General features: G+C 42.1%; 1 protein-coding gene across 1 annotated transcript; it reads right to left on the reverse strand.

The window, feature by feature from the left end:
* Positions 1 to 5,578: 5,578 nt before the first annotated feature.
* Positions 5,579 to 20,840, reverse strand: SLC10A2 (solute carrier family 10 member 2; the record flags this gene model as incomplete). Its single annotated transcript, XM_084614079.1, has 6 exons — positions 5,579 to 5,739; positions 7,433 to 7,590; positions 10,548 to 10,723; positions 12,985 to 13,073; positions 14,053 to 14,171; positions 20,446 to 20,840. 6 exons carry the CDS (start codon positions 20,838 to 20,840, stop codon positions 5,579 to 5,581), a joined length of 1,098 nt encoding a protein of 365 aa, XP_084470205.1.
* Positions 20,841 to 21,602: the final 762 nt, after the last annotated feature.

Raw genomic sequence — 21,602 nt, forward strand, 5'->3', positions numbered from 1 at the left:
CAGTTTTTTTGATTTAAAGGGCTCTTTACTCTGATTTCTCTACTCCACCTCGGCAAGTGTAGCACTAAAATCGATATCTCAGTTCCGGGTTACAGGTACTGTGGACACAATTCGACAATATTGGACTCCAAGAGCTATCCCAGAATGCTCCCTTGTGACCGCTCTGGACAACACTCTGAACTCCGATGCACTAGCCAGGTAGGCAGTAAAAGCCCTGGGAACTTTTGAATTTCCTGTTTGGTCACCATCATCACAGGTGACCATCAGCTCAGTCCACCATCACAGGCGACCATGCAGAGCCCACCATCTCAAGAGACCACGGAGTCCCTGATTTTAGACAAGCTCCAGCATGGTCCAAATGGGAGGTACTGGATCTCACTGCATGCTGGGGAGACGAATCTGTTATGGCAGAACTATGTTCCAAAAAAAGGAATGCAAATACGTACACTAAAGTCTCCAGGGCCATGATGGAAAGAGGCTACTCCAGGGACACAGAACAGTGTTGTACAAAAATCAAGGAACTCAGGCAAGCATACCAAAAAGCCAGGGAGGCGAATGGGCGCTCTGGGTCACAGCCGCATACATGCTACTTCTACTGTGAGCTGCATGCAATTATGTGGGGTGACAACACCACTACCCCACCACTGTCCATGGACACCTGCAAGGGGGGAGTAGCACGGAGCAAGGATGAGTTTTTGGAGGATGAAGAGGAGGAGGACAGTGCACAGGTGGCAAGTGGGGAATCTGTTTCCCCCCCCAGCCAGAAACTGTTCATAACGCTGGAGCCAATAGCCTCCCCCTACTCCCAAAGCATGCTCCCGGACCATGACCCTGGAGAAGGCACTTCTGGTGAGTGAGAGCTTGATCAGAGCCACGCAGTGGGAGGTGGGGGGAAACCCAGCCATGCTGGGCTGTTTGTGTTTAGTTTAAAGGGCTCATCCCTGCTCAGAGCCTCATTGGAGCCACGCTGGGCTGTTCACACTTAGTTTAAAGGGCTCATCCCTTCTCAGAGCCTCATCGGAGCCACACTGGGCTGTTCGCATTTAGTTGAGCAGGGATGAGCCCTTTAAGAGCCTCATCGGAGCTCCGCTGTGTGTGTGTGTGTGTGTGGTGGTGGTGGTGGGGGGTGTTGTGTGAAGTGATCATCCCAGAGAGCCCGCAGGCTGCCTGCAAGCTGAATTCTGTTGCCTGGCCGCATGTTGATGGCTTACTCACACCAAAGTGGCAGGCTCTTCAGTATAAGAGGCAAAATGAGACCTTGTACAGAAAGAACATGTGCTGTGTACTATGAATTGCCTGTTTCACTGAGAAACAGTGTCCCCTTTGTTCTCTAAAATGTATCTTTTAAAATACTACCCTCCCTTTTTCTCCTCCTGCAGCAGGTGCAAATGTTTCAATGCGGCCCCTATATACTCTGTCCCAAAGGCTGGTCCAGATTAGAAGGCAGAAAAAACAAACTCAGGAAGACATGTTTGCCAAGCCCATGCAGTCCTCCCACACTGATAGGGCCCAGTTGAATGTGTGGAGGCAAACAATTGCGGAGTCACGTAAAGCATTACATGAATATTAAGAGAGGAGGGATGTGCGCTTTGAGAGCAGGCAGGATGCTATGGTCAAGCTCATGGGGGAGCAAACTGACATGCTCTGCTGTATGGTGGATCTAATGCAGGAAAGGCAGCAAGACCACAGACTGCCACTGCAGCCCATGAATAACCGCCCTCCCTCCTCCCCAAGTTCCATAGCCTCCTCACCCAGATACCCAAGAACATGGGGTGGGGGGGGAGGCTATGGGGACCCACACAGTCAACCCCAGAGGATTGCACAAGCAGCAGAACGCTGGCATATCCTAATTTTTTATTTGGTTTCTGGACGTGTCCTTCCCTCCTGCTCCACCCCCCCCGAACCCAATACCCTCCCTCCCCCATCTAGCTTCATATTTCTCTCAATGCTTTGTGCAACAAATACTAAAGAATGGTTTTTAAACAATTGTGACTTTATTTCCTTTCATATATATATGGGGGGGGTAACTTTAAGAGAAACAAACACAACTCTCACACCGTACCCTGGCCAGTCATGAAACTGGCTTTCAAAGCTTCTCTGATGTGCAGCGCGCCCTGCTGCGCTCTTCTAATCGCCCTGTTGTCTGGCTATGTGAAACTGGACACCAGGGGAGTTGCCTCAACCTCCCACCCCGCCACAAACGTCTCCCCCTTACTCTTACAGATACTGTGGCGTGCACAGCAAGCAGCAATTACAATTGGAATATTGGTTGTGCTGAGATTTAACCAAGTCAGTAAACTGCGTCAGTGTGCTTTCAAACGTCCAAACACACATTCTACCACTATTCTGCACTTGCTCAGCCTATAGTTGAACTGCTCCTTACTACTGTCCAGGGTGCCTGTGTACGGCTTCATGAGCCATGGAATTAAGGGGAAGGCTGGGTCCCTGAGGATAACTATAGGCATTTCAACATCCCCAACAGTAATTTTCTGGTCTGGGAAGTAAGTTCCTTCCTGCAGCTGTTCAAGCAGACCAGAGTTCCTGAAGATGTGAGCATCATGCACCTTTCCTGGCCATCCCACGCTGATGTCAGTGAAACGTCCCTTGTGATCCACCAGTGCTTGCAGCACTATGGAAAAGTACCCCTTGCAGTTTACGTACTGGTCGCCCCGGAGTTCCGGGGCCAATATAGGGATATGCGTTCTGTCTATCGCTCTGCCGCAGTTAGGGAACGCCAGTGCATTAAAACCATCCACAATGGTCTGCACATTTCCCAAAGTCACTACCTTTGATAGCAGCTGGTCAATGATTGCGTTGGCTACTTGCAGCACAGCAGCCCCCACAGTAGATTTCCCCACTCCAAACTGATTTCTGACTGACCGGTAGCTGTCGGGCGTTGCAAGCTTCCACAGGGCTGTGGCCACTCGCTTCTCAACTGTGAGGACTGTTCTCATTTTGGTGTCTTTGCGCTTCAGGGCAGGGGACAGCAAGTCACAAAGTTCCATGAAAGTGGCCCTGCTCATACAAAAGTTTCTCAGCCACTGGGAATCATCCCATACCTGCAACACTATGCGGTTCCACCAGTCTGTGCTTGTTTCCCGGTCCCGGAATCAGCGTTCCACAGCATGAGCCTGGCATAACAGCACCATGATCTCCCAATTGCCACATGCCATGCCATCTGTGTCCATATCCTCATCAACATAGTAATCGCGCTGTTGTCGCTTCCTTGCCCGGTTTTGCAGGTTCTGCAAATACTGCTGGATAATGCGCGAGGTATTTACAATGGTCAAAACTGCAGCGATCTGATCAGGCTCCATGGCTATGGTGCCTGCACGGTTAATCCTGGAAAAAGGGCGCAAAATGTAGGAGAGCAGAGTGGCAGTGGAAGCTGTGCTGTTTGGTTCACGGTAGCCGAAAAAAGGTGGTAAATGGTTGTCTTCTGTGGCTTTCACGGATGTGGGAGCCCAGGACAGACAACATGAAGAAGCTCGGAAGCGTGGCAATAGCGGGAGAGCACAGTTGGCGGCGGAAGCTGTGCTGCTTGGTTCATGGTGTGCTGAGCAGAGTTGAGTTGGAGAGGTGTATTCATAGTAGCAGGAGAGCAGCTGTGCACCATCTGCTGAAAGAAGTATGGCGTCTGCACGCCAAAAAGGCACGAAATAATTGTCTGCCTTAGCTGTCTGACGACACATACCCAGAAACTCCCGCGAGCATGTTTTTGTCCCATCATGCACTGGAAGCTTAACCCAGAATTCCAATGGGTGGTAGGGACTGCAGGAACTGTGGGATACCTACCCACAGTGCACCGCTCCGACATTCGATGCTAGCCTTGGTACTGTGGACGCAATACGCCGAATTCACGCGCTTTAGTGGAGACACAGAAGACTGAATGTATAAAATAGCTTCTGAAAATTCGAATAGAATAATTTCTAAATAATTTCGTACTGTAGACGTACCCTGAGCTAATTCCCAGAGCAACCAGGAGGAGGCCATCTCAGCTGTGAGTGTATCCTGTGACACATGCTTTAATATGATACAAGCAAGACAAATTATGAAACTTAATATATTTTCAAAATACATTAAAAGAATGTACAGAAAATTTTCATTTCAAAAGCTCAGAGGTGAGCAGAAAGGAATATTACATGAGCAAAGCTGAATTCTGCCTTGCTTCTCAGTTTAAACAGGAACAAACATGAAGACAGCTCCCTAACCCATGTGAGGTTAACAGTAGAACTCCCATTGACCCAAGGGGAACAGAATCAGGTCCAAAGACATTTACCACAGCTGTTGGAGTTAAATGCTTATCTTTTGCTTACTGAGTTTCTCTTCACATTTATGATCTCTCCAGATTAGGCTGCTGTGCACCTGCCTGTTTAAATAAAAGTGAAGATGGTGGTATGTGCTAGTTCATGCCAAATACTGAGCACTTCCTAGAAGGTTAGGAACACTCAGCTCCCAAATCAATACAACTTCAGCCTTTACAGCGCTTTGCTATGTGATGAATGATTTTAGGACCCTTTCCCCCACATCTAGTACATTAAAGTAATTCACTCTGATACTGAGCATGTTTCTGAAATAGTGAAAAACTGTATGGCAGGAGCTTAAATTCCTTTCCTAAATTGTGTTTTCAAAATCCATATTTTGGATAGAAAATATAAAGTGCTTTAATGTGTGCGGTAGGGAACTTACAATACCTAGAAATGTTTGCTTGAGTTAACCAATCTCTGAAAAAGAGTGATCATTTCCATGTGTTGATATTTGGCTCATTCTTGAGGTCCTTATTTAACTAACCTTTCATTGGCTTCAGTGTAAGTTTTCCTTGTACAAGGACTGCAGAGTTTGGGCTATTGAATATGTTTGGGGTTTACAGAGTTACTGTGTTTGCTTGGAACTGAATTTGGATCACTCAGGCATTCAGGGGGAGATTTTCAAACAGTAGCCTCCAATTTTCAGGAATAAATAGGTGCATTTTTATTCACAATTACCGTCCATAGTTTAGATAATATAAATCTTTAAATTCTTGATATCACCAGCCTATCAGGCACCTTCATATCTAAGTGACCCAAACTGAAGACATGAAAAAGTTTACTGCAGTGAATATAGACACAAATTGAGATATTTTTTACTTATTAAAATAATAGTTTTAGTGTAAATTAATCCTTTCATTACCAATTCCTCTTGTAAGCAATGGCTTGAAATTGTGTGGTTTCCATTACCGCCCCCGCACCAAGACCATGAGAAATAAACTCACTTTAATCCCTATGTCCGTGGAGGAACACTGGGAATTTGAGGGTCCTGATCTGATCTGCCTATTGTGATAAACAGCAAATCTGTCAGATTAAAAACAACAAATTGCTTATGCAAACGCTTATGCCTGAAATTTTGATCAGCTTTCCTCTAGGTTTACTCTGTTCTTTTCTTGCTCAAATGGACAATTATGGAACACTAAATATTGTAGTAAATTAGTGTCAAACCTAGATTTGCATCCTAGTGGTACAAGCTCCATTCAAAAATTAAAAAAGAAAACCACAAAAAAACCTTTCACCAGTCAATCATTGCGAAAATCTTTTACACAATGTCAGGAGACGATAATGTTGTTCATGTTTCTTGTACTTTTTTCATTTGCTGTAAATCCTCCATTCATCTGGGCATATGTTTCTGGTATCGATTCAATTTCACTTGCTGGTTCTGTGAAGTCTGTCTTTGGTGAGGCACAGAATCTTTTGTGCAAGTAGTAAACTAGGAATCAATATATATATGTTACAATAAAGGCAGAAATTATAATAAACTACACAAGCTACTGTAGTAAGATGGTGCTGTAGGGCTTTTACCTTCCTAATATTAATAACAGCTACTGTTTAATGTTTAACATAGCTTTTTAAACAGAAGTCTGTCAACAGTAACCCATCCTGGAAAAAAACATATTTGAAATAAAGATAAATATTTGTATTGCATTGGGAATTTGACTGTCTTCTGATCATCCAGTGGATTATAGGCTTTAATTGTATTGTTTAATTTAGAACAATGTCCCTGGCACCAATTCTCAGTTCTGACTGTACTTGGTACAGGAGCTGAGGGAGTGGGGGAAGAATAGTTAAGTGACACATTTGTACCTCTTGGATTCCGGGGAGGGTGGATGTGTGTGAGATTTTGTGTCTTTTTAGACGTACAAAACAGAACTTGCAGTGGATGGGGACAGTGGCTAAGGTGTCATTGTCACTTTTTTGGCCTTCCAATCCTAGGGCGTTCTCAAAATTTGAAGGGGCCTGGCAGCCTAATTTATGGCAGATTCCCTAGGCTGGCTTGTAGGCTACAGCTTGGCCTGGAATCTCTGCAGTGCTGCATGCTGTGCTCATGCCCCCTACACGAAAGCTTGTGAGGAGTTATTGAGGAGGCATCCTTATGGCTGTCTTTCATAATGTTTGGGTTGGAGGTATCTTTCCCCTGGACAGAACTGGAACTTATAATAACACCACCGCCATCTGGCTAGTTTATAACATCATTAGCTCTCAAGCTGCTTTAAAAGGAGAGCAGTATAAATTATCCCCATTTTACAGATGGAGAAATCCAGGCACATAGCTGTGAATAGACTTAAAAGCAGCTGACCACGGACAGACTGAGGACTAGAACCTAGGGCTCCTGACTCCCCAGCTAGTGCTCTATCCATGAGGTCACACTGTCTCCCCTTTCTAAGCCCCCACTGCTCTGGCCCATTTATGTGGTGTAAAAAGATAGGAAGAGGGATGAGGCTTTTACTTTAGCTACAATTCCAGCATATCTATGTTATCACAGTATCTGTGTACCTCACATTCACTAATGGATTTTACCCTTACAATAGCCCTCTGAAGTATTATTCCCATTTCACAGATGGGGAACTGAGGCACAGAGTGACTTGCCTAAGGTCACACGAAGTCTGTGGCCAAGCCAGAAACTGAATGCAGGTCACTCGAGTCCCAGTTCAGCGCCCTATCCACTAAAACATCTTTCATACAGGAAGTAGAAAAGAGTAGCAGCAGGGGCAGCTATAGTTTCTGCTGTCCTGGTCCTGTATGGGCTGTTGCAACTGCTCGGAATAGGTGGAGTGCACTAGGTCCAGTCACATCTGCTCTGTGCTAGTGCACCTCCTTCCTACCCTGGTCATACCTTTGGCGTGCCTTCCAGGGGATGCTCCTGAATTGGGGGCATTCCCAGATGGCCAGTTCTAGATGTTTAGAGCCCCTTTATGCTGGAGTAAAGGGCCCAGCCAGAATGCAGAATTGAAGCTCATGTCTCCTATCTTTTGTACAGTGCCTAGCACAATGGGGACACGTTATTTGGATTATCATTTAATATTGTATTTTTGTATTCCAAATGGTCTCATTATCTCTGGGCACCCAGGAATAAATAATAATTAATAAAGCTATTAATATAGTAGAAGATATCTGTGGCTTACCTCCTACAAACATTAAAGCAAACACTATCTGGAAAATACTGTAGATGAGTGGAAAAGTAAACATCAGTGCAAGCTGTTCAGGCTTGAAGGACAGCTGCACTATAGTTGTACACAGTTGAGTGTTCTGCATGCCTGTTTCCAGAGCTACTGTACGACATCTAAAGGGAACGATAAAAAGAAAAATTTAAAATAGTATCCTATTGTTCCAATGTACTTTGAAAGAATACAAATGAATATAAGAGACCTACAATCAGAGATATCCGGGCAGAAAAGAACCATCTAGTTTACTTAATCCAGTCACAGAACTCAATCAAATGGGAGCATTGGAAAGGACCCATTTCACAAATGTACAGAGACCTCTGTAGTAATGCAGGATTTTCTTCTCAACATCTTTCACGTGGTGATATATCATTGCTCGTGCTTGGAAAATTGTCCAGTGAATTTAAGGTATGATTGTATGCCCCTTAAAGTCAGTGGGAGTCTATGGATTTCATGGGCTTTGGATCAAGTTGTTAGTGACCCACAGCATATGACATATCAAACTTATTTGCAAAGTTTGCAAATGACATAGCATAGATTGATAAAGTAGTGGAAGACTGTATAACATAGCCACAAGGGTGGGATGAGGGGAATTTACATACTGTCTAGTATATGTATAATATACAAAAAGTGGAAACATGGATAAATGTCGAAGGATGCATACAAAATAATAGCACAAGCATGTAGAAACAATCAGAAAAGCTAAGGCACAAAATGAGTTACACCTAGTAAGGGACATAAAAGGCAATAAGAAGAGGTTGCATAAATACATGAGGAGCAAGAGAAAGGTGAAGGAAAGTGTAGATCCTCTACTTAGCAGCGAAAAAGCTAATAACTGACGATATCAAGAAGGCTGGGGTGTTTAATACCTAGTTTGCTTCAGTCTTCACTAAAAAGGTTAATTCTGTCCAGATGTTTAAAACAATTAATATTAACACCAAGGGGGAAAAAATGGAAGCTAAAATAGGGAAAGAACAGGTTAAAGAATATTTAAATATGTTAAATGTATTCAAGTCAACAGGGCCTGATGAAATTCATCCTAAGGTACCTAAGGATCTAGCTGAAGCCATTTCAGAACCATTAATGAGGATCTTTGGGACCTCACCCGTCTTCCATGAGTTCTCAGAGGGCTGGAGAAGGACAAACATAGTACCTATCTTTAAAAAGGGGAACAAAGAGGATGCAGGTAATTATAGACCAGTTGGCCTAAGTTTGATACCTGAAAGATACTAAAGAAATTATTAAACAATTTCTTTGTAAGAACCTAGAGGATAACAGGGTTATAAGGAATAGCCAGCATGGATTTGTCAAGAACAAATCATGTCAAACAAACCTAATTTTCTTCTTTGACAAGGTTACTGACTTAGTGGAGTGGGGGGAAGCTGTAGATGTAATATCTTGATGTTTAATAAGGCTTTTGATGCAGTCCCACATGACTTTCTCATAAGCAATCTACGGAAATGTGGCTTGGAAGAAATTATAACAGGGTGAATGAAAAACTGGTTGGTTGACCAGATTCAAAGGATAGTTATAATTTGCTATCAAATTGAGAGAACTTATATAGTGGGATCTGATGGGGGGTCAGTCCTGGGTCCAGTAGTCAATATTTTCATTAATGACTTGGATAATGCAGTGGAGAGTGTGCTTGTAAAATCTGCAGATGACACCAGGCTGGGAGAGGCTGCAAGCACTTAAGAGGTCAGGATTAGAATTCAAAATTACCTGGACAAATTGGAGAAATGGTCTGACAGCAACAAGATGAAATTCAGCTAAGACAAGTGCAAAGCATTACACTTAGGAAGAAAAAAAAAATCAAAAGCACAACTACAAAATGGGAAATAACTGGCTAGGTGGTAGCACTGCTGAAAAGGATGTGAGCCTATGTATGCATGTGCATAGTGGATCACAAGTTGAGTATGGGTCAACAAGGTGAAAAAGGCTAGTCATTCATGCGAGGTAATTGTCCCACTCTACTGAGCACTGGTGAGGCCTCAGCGAGAGTATGGTGTCCAGTTCTGAGTTCTAGTTTAGGAAAGATGTGGACAAATTGGAAAGAGGAACAAAAATGATAAATGGTTTAGAAAACCTGACCCATGAGAAAAGGTTTTTTAAAAAAACAACTAAATGTGTTTAGTGTTGAGAAAAGAATTATTCCCCCCCCCCAAACATGTTAAAGGCTGTTATAAAGAGGTTGGTGATCAATTGTTCTCCATGTCTACAGAGGGAGTAGAAGTAATGAACTTAAGTAATGAAGTAATGAATTTAATCTGCAGCAAGGGAGACTTAGATTAGATATTAGGAAATTTTCTAACTATAAGAATAATTAAGCTCTGGACTAGGCTTCCAAGGGAAGTTGTGGAATCCCTGTCATTGGAGGTTTTTAAGACCAGGTTGGTCAAACACCCACCAAGAATGGTCTAGATATACTTAGTTCTACCTCAGTGCAGGGGGAGAGGACTAGATGACCTTTCAAAATCCCCTCCAGCTCTATATTTCTATTATTTTATATTGCTTACTACTGGATCCTGTAACTGGGCTATGTCCTGTGAACCAGGAGAGCTAATTTAGAATCTCAGGGCCATTTTATCTGCTGACAGAGGAGCTACAGTGAAGGCAGTGTGAATATATATATGCATGTGTGCAGGAGGTTGATATGCAGTGATGGCTCCTGATTTGTCAACCTTTGGGTGACACAGCGCTCTTCCAGCTGAAAGCTAGTCACAGTGATAAGACACCTATTGTGAAGGAGAAGGGCAGTTGCAAATGGGGGAAGACACCCTCCACTAAAACATCAGGTGCATAGACATCTGGGTTTCCTAGGGAACTCTACTGTATTCCCAACCACTTTGAGGAAGGCTGTGTGGAAATAGAGAATAGCCAGAAACCATAACAAAAAGTGTTCAGAACAAAAGTTTCACTTTGATGTATACACAAAGGTGTGGGCTGTGATTCCGTAACATAACTAGCTCTTAAGAGTGAGTTAGTGCTTAGTCACTAAATAAAAACATCGTATGGGCCAATTTTTTTTTATGGCTGAAATAAGATTACACACGCTATATCACAGAGCAATCTCTACCTGTGCCAAGACTGACCAGCGATGCGAGCCAGAAGAAAACCTAGAGAGTAGCCAGCAGCTGGAAATATGGTTCCAACGATCCACAGTTGAGGGCTGATAGCCCAGGATCCCTTGTACAATATTCCTCCAACCACAGCTATGATCAGTATAAGAATTAGTCCAGTAATGGAACCAACCTGAAGGGAGAAAAAAGGGTTGTTTTTTAAAATAAACCTTGGCTAAATCAAATAAACCAACCCTGATTTAATCACGCACAAACATATCTTTCTTTTAATCACGCTGAAGTAAGTTTTACATTTAAAAAGAAAGGGTGGTTACATTAATGGTTGACAACAGCCACATTAGATAGCGTGAAAGCTAGCTGACAATACTCAAAAAGCCAAGCATCCATTGCTCTAGGGGCAGCCTCTCTGGAGGTCCCAACTTTCTTCTAACTGGTCTGCCTCTATTCATTTCAAATTAGCCCAGTCCATCAACTTAACCTAAAATGAGTCAATCAGCCCTAACCTCTAGCGCTTGCAGTCTTTCTTTGTCTCCCTGTCAGTTTCTTACTGCTGGTCTACACTACCACTTAAGTCGATGTAACTTACATCTCTCAGGGGTGTGAAAAAGACACCTCCTCCCCAAAGCAACGTAAATTACATATACTTAGGTGCTGTTTACACCGCACTATGTTGGCGGGAGACTTTACCGCTGACATCGCTTCCACCTCCTCTGGAGGTGGAGTAATTATGCCGATGGGAGAGCTCTCCTGTTGGCATAGCATGTCTTCACCAGATGCGCTACAGCAGCACAACTATGCTGATGTAATGTAGACTTGCCCTTAGAAGCATCCTGGGGTCAGGCTGTTACCCTTCTACCATACCAGGCCTTTCAGTCTCCCCCCACCCCCAATTCTGCTCCCTTTATAGCTGGGCTTGTTTTCCCAGCTGTGGGTGCATGCCTCCATGATTGATAGTTCTGGCAGCTGTGCTGCGTATGGTTAGCCTGGCTTCCTGGAAGTGTGGAAGACTGTTCTTTTTTCTGGCTATGCTCAGTATCGGGTTTGTGAACCCCATTACAGCAAGGTATGCTGAAACAAGGTATTAGGACACATAATTGTAAGATCTGCAGACAACAATAAAAGCAATGAGTGGGGACAACAGGAAATCCTTTGGGTTGAAATTTTAACACCACTTTAAATTCTTACTGCAATAGTCTCCAAAGGAATTATTGTCTTTTGACAACTTGTATTTACAACATTTTTTTCTTTACTTATTTTTGTAGTGCTGAGCACTTAATTTGGGTCCTTGTGATGGGATGTATGGATATCCCATTCTGAGTTTGACAGAGAAAACGCTAAATCTTTTCCTGAGGAGAAATTCTGTCTTGATAGCATACACTGTCAGAGAACGATTGGGGTTATGTAGCTGGACTTAGGTGGAGTGAATTATTCAACCATGGAGACTATGGGGCTAACCCAGTTCTGACTGAATTAAATGGAAAGACTGATTTGAATGGTCTTTGGCCCAGCCTACAAGAATAGTGAGTTGATGTGAATGTTCTTGTTTTGGTTTGGGATGAGCTAATATCCAGATTATTCTAGGGACGAGAAATGTGTCCGGCTGTGCAAATCTGGTTTAATTTAATTCTAGTAAATTCTAGTTGTGCCCTTCCCCCAATTTGAACCAAACCTTGTCAGCTTTGTCTCCTTCATCTTACCTTTGACCTTTACTTGACCCTTCATTGGCCTACACAAAGCAAACTGCGCCTGTGTACTATTTACTGCACACCTTCTGTTTGTGTGTAGGATGTAAACATGTCTGAAAGTTGAAACTTCCATTATTGCTGCCAAGCTATTTTTTTAAAAAGAAAACGACCAGTTTTAATATGCAATTGTCAAGTCTTTTGGGCCCAAATATGTACCGTGTCCAAGTTTACAAGTAAGCTATGAGTAGATTTTGAAATACAGCACAGTACACGAATATGTTAAGAAAATGAATTTGACATAAAGAGAAACATTACATTGAGCTGATATAACTGAAAGGATGACAAATATTAAGGGGAATAACTATTCACCAAAAATGATTATTTTAATGAGAAAATATGTATCCTAATTAATGATTATCAGTGGGAGTTGAGGGTACTCAGGATCTCTCAGAAAGCAATGAGAACCTTGTAGGATAGGGTCCATAATCCATTTCAATTAACACCAAATCACATGGGAAATCACTGAACAATGGTGATTTATAATGGTGTATGCAACAGACACACATTTTGTACAGGATGCGAGCAACATGTTGCTAGATGGGGAACTTCATTGCTATCATGAAGCTAGTTACTAATATTCTTATTTTTTGCGAGTAGAAACATATTGTTTGAGAAGTCCCATTGAAGCCATAACCTGGCCGACAATGAGCAACGGTTCAAATCAGTACCTGAAAGTTTCATATCTTACCTTAAGTATAATTTTAGCTTTCTGGGGCCATTTGTGATTAACAAATATTCCAAATGAAACAGGAATTACAAGGGCTACCAGTGAAATACCTGAAAATAAGAACAAAAGACATTTAACAGAAAGCAGCCATGATAAGAAAACAGACACCAAACAGTGAGAGTATGTTTAAATAGCAGGATTCTGTAGATAAGTTTCTGGTTATACCCACGGACATCCACACACACAGAGTAATGTAAAGCATAAGAGTATGAATTGTACTATCTTTGGAAAACTTGTGAGGTATTAGTAGTTACACACTCAGTAGGGTAAAAAAGCATACAGCCATTTTAGTGTGGTTTACCATTTGTTTACGTGCATTTTGTATTAAATGTGCATTTTGCCTGAAGGTGTTTCTTCTGTGCCATGGCAGCAACCATATTAGAGCTTCTTGTGTTGTGGGCATTTTTCCCAATGCTGATATTAAGAACACAAATGGTTTACATGACTCTCCTTTGGAGCTAAAATGTAAGTATGTGAGGTGACTACACTGGTGTGTAGGGAACAGATTCCGGAACCTACACCAGTGGGCATTAAGGGCTGAATCCTCACTACACCACTAGTATTCAGCTGTCATTCTTTTTTCTTTGGCCAGGTGAGGTTTCGTGTGTTGAATCAAATTAAGTTCCACTGCTGATGGTGTCCACTGTCAACTGTTTCAGGTTTCAGATTTGCAACCTAACTTAAATCTGAGCATGTGCTTAAGTGCAATGCTGGAGCAGGGCCACAGCACCCAGGACCTTGCAGGCCTATTCCCTCCAGGCATTACAAAAATGGCAAAGATATTTATCCAAAGGTAGGGAAAATCTCAATATCTGTTTTTTCTATATCCTTACAATATCTCCACAAAGGATATAGAGATTTGATACCCTACAGTAAATATCTATACTATTTTTATAATGGCTGTAGGGATCCGTCCTGTAAGGTCCTAGTCTCTGTCAGAATGGATACTGTAGGCTGCTGGTACAAAGATAGTTGCTTCCAAAAGGAGAAAGATATGAGAGAGAGAAAGAAAACATTGATTTGACTCACCTATACTGTCATAGGGGATTACGATGGACTCGGTGTCTGTCCACATTTTGGTATAGACAAAGAGACAAAGTGGCATCATCCCCAATGCAAGCAGTGTTGAACATGTTGTCATACTGATACTGCAAGGAAATTGGCAAAAGTTATAGTTCATTTCATGCTCTCCAACAGTCTCCCCCATTTTCTTATTACAATTTAATAGTTTATGAAAAATGGTGAAAGAAATGCTACTGGCTGCAGTCAATTTATCCTGCATATTAATTCACAAGAAAACTAAATTGAAGAAATGTTAGAGTGCCAGATTATACTGAAAAAAATGTGAACTATTTCAAGTTAAGATGGAATCTTCCCCTTAAACTATTCTGTTATGCCTAGGGCTACAGCTACACTATGAGCTAGGAGGTATGATTCCCAGCTCATGTATGCACACTCGTGCTAGCTCTCAGCGAGACAGTCTGAGTATAAATCGTAGCGTAGCTGCAGGAGTACAGGCAGTGGTGGCATGCTTTAGCTGTGCTGAATACAAACCTGCCTGAACCCTGCAGGTACGTACGTGGCGTGGCTAAATTCGGGTGCTGCTGCAGCTACACTGTTATTTATATTTGTGCTGGCTCTCCTCAAGCAAGTGCAAGGTAGGAACTAGACCCCTATCCCTAGTGCAGATGTAGCCGAGGAGAGTTAAAGGGTATGGTTAACTGACTGGGAGATTATCTGCTGAGGAGGTGATGGGAGCAGGGAGACCTGATAAGCTTTATGTACTCCCATCTTCAGTCCAGAATCTGTCATCTTTAGTCACATTAGACTCACAAAATCAATAAGACTACTCATGGTGTAAGGTACTACAGAAACTGGCTCTTAATTGCTGGACCACTGTGCCTGAATTGGTTCTTCGTAAGTTTCTAACTGGAATAAGCCATATGTCCAGTTATTTTTATCTGGGGAACCTTGATTTGGCTCCTTACCCCTACTATTGCAGCTTGTTTACCATTAGTAATAATATATAGCTGTTCATCAGTAGCTTCCACATCTCTTTATAAAGGAGGTAAGTAGTATTAGTCCAATTTTACCAAAATGGGGTGTAAGAGAAGTGAAGTGCTTTTTTCCCAAGGTCAAACTGCAGGCTATGGAACTGGGAATAGAACCAAGGACTCTTTGAGATCAACATCAGTGCCTTCACCATGCAAGCACACTGCCTGCCTGCCCAGGTGATATACCCAGTTATATCATAGGCTATACTATCTGATAACATATGGTATTTCAGATCCTGTCACTTGACCCCTTCAGTATCCAGGTGCAAAGAGAGAAATTAAGGGGGAAAATGTCAGCCCGAAGGGTAGGCTCAACTCTAAATAATCAGTTTTTTCTGGTTAATATTAATGTAAAGTATTGTTTTATAATTTCCTTTCTTTAAATACTAGAAATATGAAAACAAATCAGAAGGATGTCCCATAGAATCAGTGGGAGCTGAGAGATACACCTCAGCTAATAGTGGTGTACTGTCTTTAATTATTAAAATTCACACCATCTTGTTACTTGGTAGACTGTCACAACACTGCTTCTGGTAAAAAGGTACTTAGACAAGTTTAAAAATATAGTCTTCATGGGGTATTCATAGGAATTTCCAGAATATTATTTATTTATGTATATAGTACCTTGGGTTCTTTGCAGGACAGAAGTCAATCTAAAGTCTTTGTCCTCAAAAGCTTATAATCTGGGGGCTTGATCTAAAGCCTCCCTTTGACTTCAGTGGGCTTTGGATCAGGCCCTAAATATCCAATGTGCAAACAAAGGCCATGTTCCTGCAACTTGATGTGTAAGGGTTGACCCCTGTGTCCTCAGGGGGACCCCACTGAAGTTATTGGGGCTCCACAGAGGTATCAGGGGTCTCTCTATGTTCACCATATTGCAGGATTGAGGCCAAAGGATGGAGGGATGGGCTCAGTGAAAAGCAGTGCAGTTGAATAGTGAAGCTTTGCATGAGACTTATTGCTTCCTTATTTGTTCATGGATCTTTGTTTTTAAATGTGAATGCTTTAGAAGTTGTTCTTTCTGTTTAAGACATTCCGTTATTTGGTTAATCAACACTGCAGTGTGGGGAGGGTTGATAGTCACACCTCTTTGACAAAGCCTACCATTGGGGTGAAGATGTAGAGGGAAAAGGTAGGTGGGTAAGAAAGAGAATCTCAGGCATATGCGCAATGTAGATAAAGGCCTGGCCCTAAATTCCCTCTCCTGTGGTAACCCCATGGAAGACAACTCTAGGACAGAAATCTGAATCTGTCCCTGACTGTGCCAACAGAATAGACCATGGGACCTTCCTCCAAACCTGGGGAATCCTTGAGAGGTCAGGGCCATCCAAGTGGAAGCCCTCTGCTTTCACATTGACTCTGGCCTTTCACATTAGCCCCTTGGCTATGGCTGCCGAGAGGCTCCAGTTGGAGGGCTCCATGTAAAAGATGGACTTGGGCCTTGGGCTTTGTTACAGGGGATGTTATGGGTTTATCTCTCCTTTGGCCACCCACTCTTCCTCAAAGTCTGTCCCTTCTCTGGTTCCAACCCCTTTCCCTAATAGAAGAGGAGGGATGTCTGCAACAAGAGGGGATTGTCTCTATATAGATTGAGAGGATGAGGTCACTGGCCCATTTCCTGACCTCCCACATGCCCATTCTCACCCCCTGCTTTGCCTTTCTCCCTACCCTCTCTTTTCTCTGGTTCTTTCTCCTCACAATACAAGCATGTTTACAGCTTTCCCATCTTAAAAAACCCACCCATGCCCCTCCAACTACCACCTCATCTCACTCTTCCTCTTAAACTCATTGAAACTGTTTGTGATCATTGTTTGGAGTTGTTCTCCTCCACTTCCTTCTTCAACCCTCCCCAGCTTCTGCCCCTTGCACTCAACTGAAACTATTCTCACAGAAGTCTCTAATATCCTTTTCCTAACTAAAGCTCAGAACAAGTATTCCAGCCTCATTCCTAGCTGTGTCAGCTGCTTTTGATGCAGTCAGCCTTGCTCTTTTTGAAATCTTGCCCTTCTTTGGTTTCTGTGACTGTCTTCTCCTGGTTCTCCTCTCTCTTTAATCATTCCTTTGGCATGTCTTTCGGAGGATCCACCTCATCCTCTCTCCAGCTTTCTTTGGGGGTCCACAGGGCTCTGTCCTTGGTCGTCTTCTCTTCTCCCTCTGCACACTGGCTCTGAATAATCTCATCCGCAAACAAATTCACCTAATATCTTTATGCTGACAACTCACATCTCTACCCCAGATCTGTCTTGTGCTGTCCAAACTGCTATTGTGGCACATCTCTTTTACAACATCTTGTGGATTTCTAGACATCATCTCAAGATAAAAATGGCTAAAACTGAGCTCTTCATCTTCCCCTTCAAATCCTCCCATCAGCTCCTTTCTCAATCACTGCAGAGAATGTCACTATCCTGTCTGTCATTCAGCCTGTAACCTCTGCATCATCTTTGCACTCTCTTAAGGTTCTCTCATTCAGTCTATGTCTAAATCTTGCAGATTCTTTCTTCATTGCATCTCTAAGATATGGCCTTTCTTACCCATCCAGGCTGCTAAAACTCTCATCTAGACTTTCATCTCATGTATCAATTCCTGCAACATCCTTCTCTCTGGTCTTGACAAATGCAATCTTGCCCTGCTCATGTCCATTTGAAATGCTGCTGCAAACATTATTTTCCTAGCCTGTAGCTTTGACCATGGTACACCTCTCTTTGCATCCATCCACATCAAACATAAGCTACTTGTCTTCACTTTCAAGATGCTTCGCAGCCTATCTCCCTTCTATGTATCTCACATTCACTCTGGCCTCTGATCGACCCATGATGCCAGTCTTCATTGCTCATTTTAAAACAAGCACTGTCATGCCTTTTCCATCATGCTTGGGAATTGCTCTCCGTTAACATCCACAAAGCTACCTCATTATCCCCTGTCAAAGCCCCCCTTAAAATTCTCCTTTTTCATGATGCCTAAAAAAACCCTTGAAAAGTCACTGAGTGTTCAATGGTATGTTGACTACTTTCTATTGTGCTGACCAACATTGTTTCATGGTTGCTTTGTACACCCTTGTCTCTCTTCATCTGTTGTCTCTTGTCTTATACTTAGATTGTTAGCTCTTTGGAGTTGGGACCATCTTTTTGTTCTGTGTTTGTACAATACCTAGAATAGTGGGGCCCTGGTCCATGGCTGGGGCTCCTAAGCATTATGGGAATACAACTAAATAATCATAAATCTATAATAAGGGTGATCTTCTGAGGAAGGTATAAACTCACTCGGAGTATGTCATGAACAGAAATTTATTTCTGTCCCCAGTTGGTGATCACCTTACACCCTGAAGTAAGACTTAGCATGCAATGGCCCTTTCACACTTGGGGTGGTCTGTTGTGTAAACAAATAAAATATCATCTATTTAAAGGCTAGCCACTTGTGGTATGACATGCAGGGTTTTTGCAATGCAGGCTGGCTGCAATATTTTCCTTCATGTGGTCATTCTTCTATCAAGCATAAGGATTCTTACATTGTTCCCTACTTTACACAATCCTCATCCTCAGGGCCTGAAGTAATGGTCACTGTGGGTATGTCTACACTGCAATCAAAGCTGGCCTGGGTCAGTGGACTCGGGCTCATGGGGCTTGGGCTCCAGGGCTAAAAATTTGATTGTAGACTCAATGCCACTGTTGTGGGGTTATTCTTTCTTTCTTTCTTTCTTTCTTTCTTTCTTTCTTTCTTTCTTTCTTTCTTTCTTTCTTTCTTTCTTTCTTTCTTTCTTTCTTTCTTTCTTTCTTTCTTTCTTTCTTTCAGTAAAGATATACCCTAAAGGCCTGATCGAAAGCCCATTGAAGTCTCAGGGTTAAAGTCTCTACCTGAAGAATATTCCCTTTGTAGGCATTTATCTTTCCCTTTGCAAGGGTCATAGAAATGTCCTCTCTCGAATTAAAGGCCAAATCCTGTGCTTATTTACATTAGTGTCAATCCAGATTAATGCCTGTGACTCAATGGAGTTTTTCTGAATTTACACTGATGTCAGTGAAAGCAAGATTTGGCCCTACATACACTGTTCTACCCAGATAAAATGGGTTGAGACCAAAACAGAATTTCAGCCTTTTTTGCTGAATTTCCTTCCCTTTGTGGTTTTGCCTGATCAGTGCTTTACTGAAATAAAGTGTTTTTTATAATATTTCTAGGTCTTCTCTCCAAAGCAAGAAAACTGGTGATTAGCACAGTTGATTACATACTGTATTAAAAACCACATATTACATTAAGACCTGTAAGTTACAAAGAAATTCACTGTTTGCAGTGTGGTAAAATGCCTTATTAAAACCACAAATATTAAAATTCTTCATCTATGCACCTTAGCTCCCCATCTTTCTTACTTCTATTAGTTTTTCCATTGCTTGTTCAGACTGGCATATGATGAAGTAGAGACATGCTGTAATTTATGTTACTCTGTGGGAAGCAGAGAAACTTTTCTGTTTATTTTAGAACAAGGTAATCAGTTTCTTTAAAAATATTGCTCTTTTTTAGAGGCTGTTAAAGCTAAATGATGGGGAAAATAGGTGTCTTGGGATTTGCATCAAGAGCAGCGTTCACCTTGAGTACATATTTGATGTCCGCAAATATGCCAGCTGCCTGACATATCACAATTTCTGACTTTACAGCATCTTGAAGTTGCAGCCAAGTTACCCTGCCACTGAGATCATCACACTCACAAAGAAGTGTTTTGATTGCAACCAGTAAGTAGGCTATGGCTTATATACTACAAAACACTCTTTGAAAACTTTGCATGTGTGCTAGATGCATACAGAATTGTTACAAATTGGTTTGGATCCTGGATAAAAACTTTGCAAGTCTAGCCATTGTGAAGAACACATAGGTGGATAAGTATTTTTCCACTGGTGATTTCTTTAACAAGACATTAGAACAACAATTGATTATAGACCTCTGTTTATAAAGTTAATTGTTATGAAATCTATATTGCAGTAGTGCCTAGAAGCCTAAACCAGGTCTGAGCCCCATTGTGCATAGAACGGAACAGATATGTAGTGTAGTAAGGAATAATACTTCACTCTTATACCACACTTTTCATCAGTAGATCTCAAAGTATTTCACAATTGTAAAGGTATTTATCCTCACAACACCCCTGTCAGGTAGGGAAGTATTATTACCCTAGTTTTTCAGATGAGGACCTGAGATTCAGAGAACCTAAGTGATTTGCTCAAGGTCACACAGAAAATCTGCCAGAAAAGAAAACTTAACCTGGGTATCCCAAATCCTAGGCTACTGCACTAACCTCTGACTCATCCTTCCTTTCTGCTCCAAAGAGATTAATGGGTAATTTTTAAAAAAGAAAGTAATTCCTTTAGAGAAGTGAACTTCTTACCTTAGGTCCATGTCCCCATCTAACCAATATGCTAGAATGTTGGAAGATGTTCCACCTGGACAGCATCCCATGATCAGCACAGCAATAGCTTGAACAGGAAGCACATTAAAGATGAGTGACAGCACAAAGCCTGTCAAAGGCATAATTCCAAACTGACAGAGGAAGCCCACACATATGCCCCATGGCCTTTTTATATGTCCCCAAAATTTTTTTATGTTCACATTGCAGCCCATGGAGAACATCACCAATGCCAACAAGATTGTTAGGACAGTACTTAAAACTAAATTCAAAATTTGGTTAAAATTGTCATCAGGTGTAACACACGAAGTGCCATTGCAAATGGTGGCATTTGCAGAACAGTACAAAATATTTGTGGTTGAGTTTGCTGTCATCATCTTGAAATCACCAAAATTAAATTTCTCAAAGTCACTATTGCTGCGTTTTAAAATAAAGAAATTCTCAGTTCATCCAAGTCAAACTTTTAAGCCCTCTGTAAATGCTATTCTCTTGGTAGCTCTTTTTAAATGACATGCGAGGCAATAAACAGCAATAAATACTTGAACTCAGTTTCTACCAGATTAGGGTCTAGTATTGTGCTGAGTCACAAAGGTGTATGTAATTGGTGCTATCTTATTGAAGTGGCAAACTTTTAATTAATCATTTATTCATGCCATAATGTTCAGTTCCACACCAGAATAGCAATCGTGTTAATATTTAAAAGCATGAGCTAGGTTTGTTAAATAGCTTTAACACAAAGTGAGATTCACAGTAGTGATCAAGTCAAGGCTCCAGTCTTTCCATTCCACGCGTGAGGTTGGACTGCTCCCCCTGCACAGGACCCCTTTGAAGTCAATGGGGTTCGGGAATGGTGAGCAATCCTCTTAAGTATGAGAAACTGCCGGTTTAAAGCCCATGAATTGAACTTACTACACAATATGCACAAAACTACATTTTGGGGGAGCTAGGGGTGTTGCTTTAACAATAACAGGTACTTTTTGTGTGTGTTTGTACAGCTATCATCACTAGAAACTCGCATACAAAATGCCCATCATTTCAATAGGTTCTGTAGCAAATATGCAGAAAGGAACACCAGAACAAACTAAGGCTCTTATACTGCGCTGAGACTGTGGTGGGCGGGGCTCTGCACCAAGTGCAAA

The sequence above is a fragment of the Lepidochelys olivacea genome (assembly GCF_965140295.1).
Source record: "Lepidochelys olivacea isolate rLepOli2 genome assembly, chromosome: 1".
Lineage (NCBI taxonomy): Eukaryota > Metazoa > Chordata > Testudines > Cheloniidae > Lepidochelys > Lepidochelys olivacea.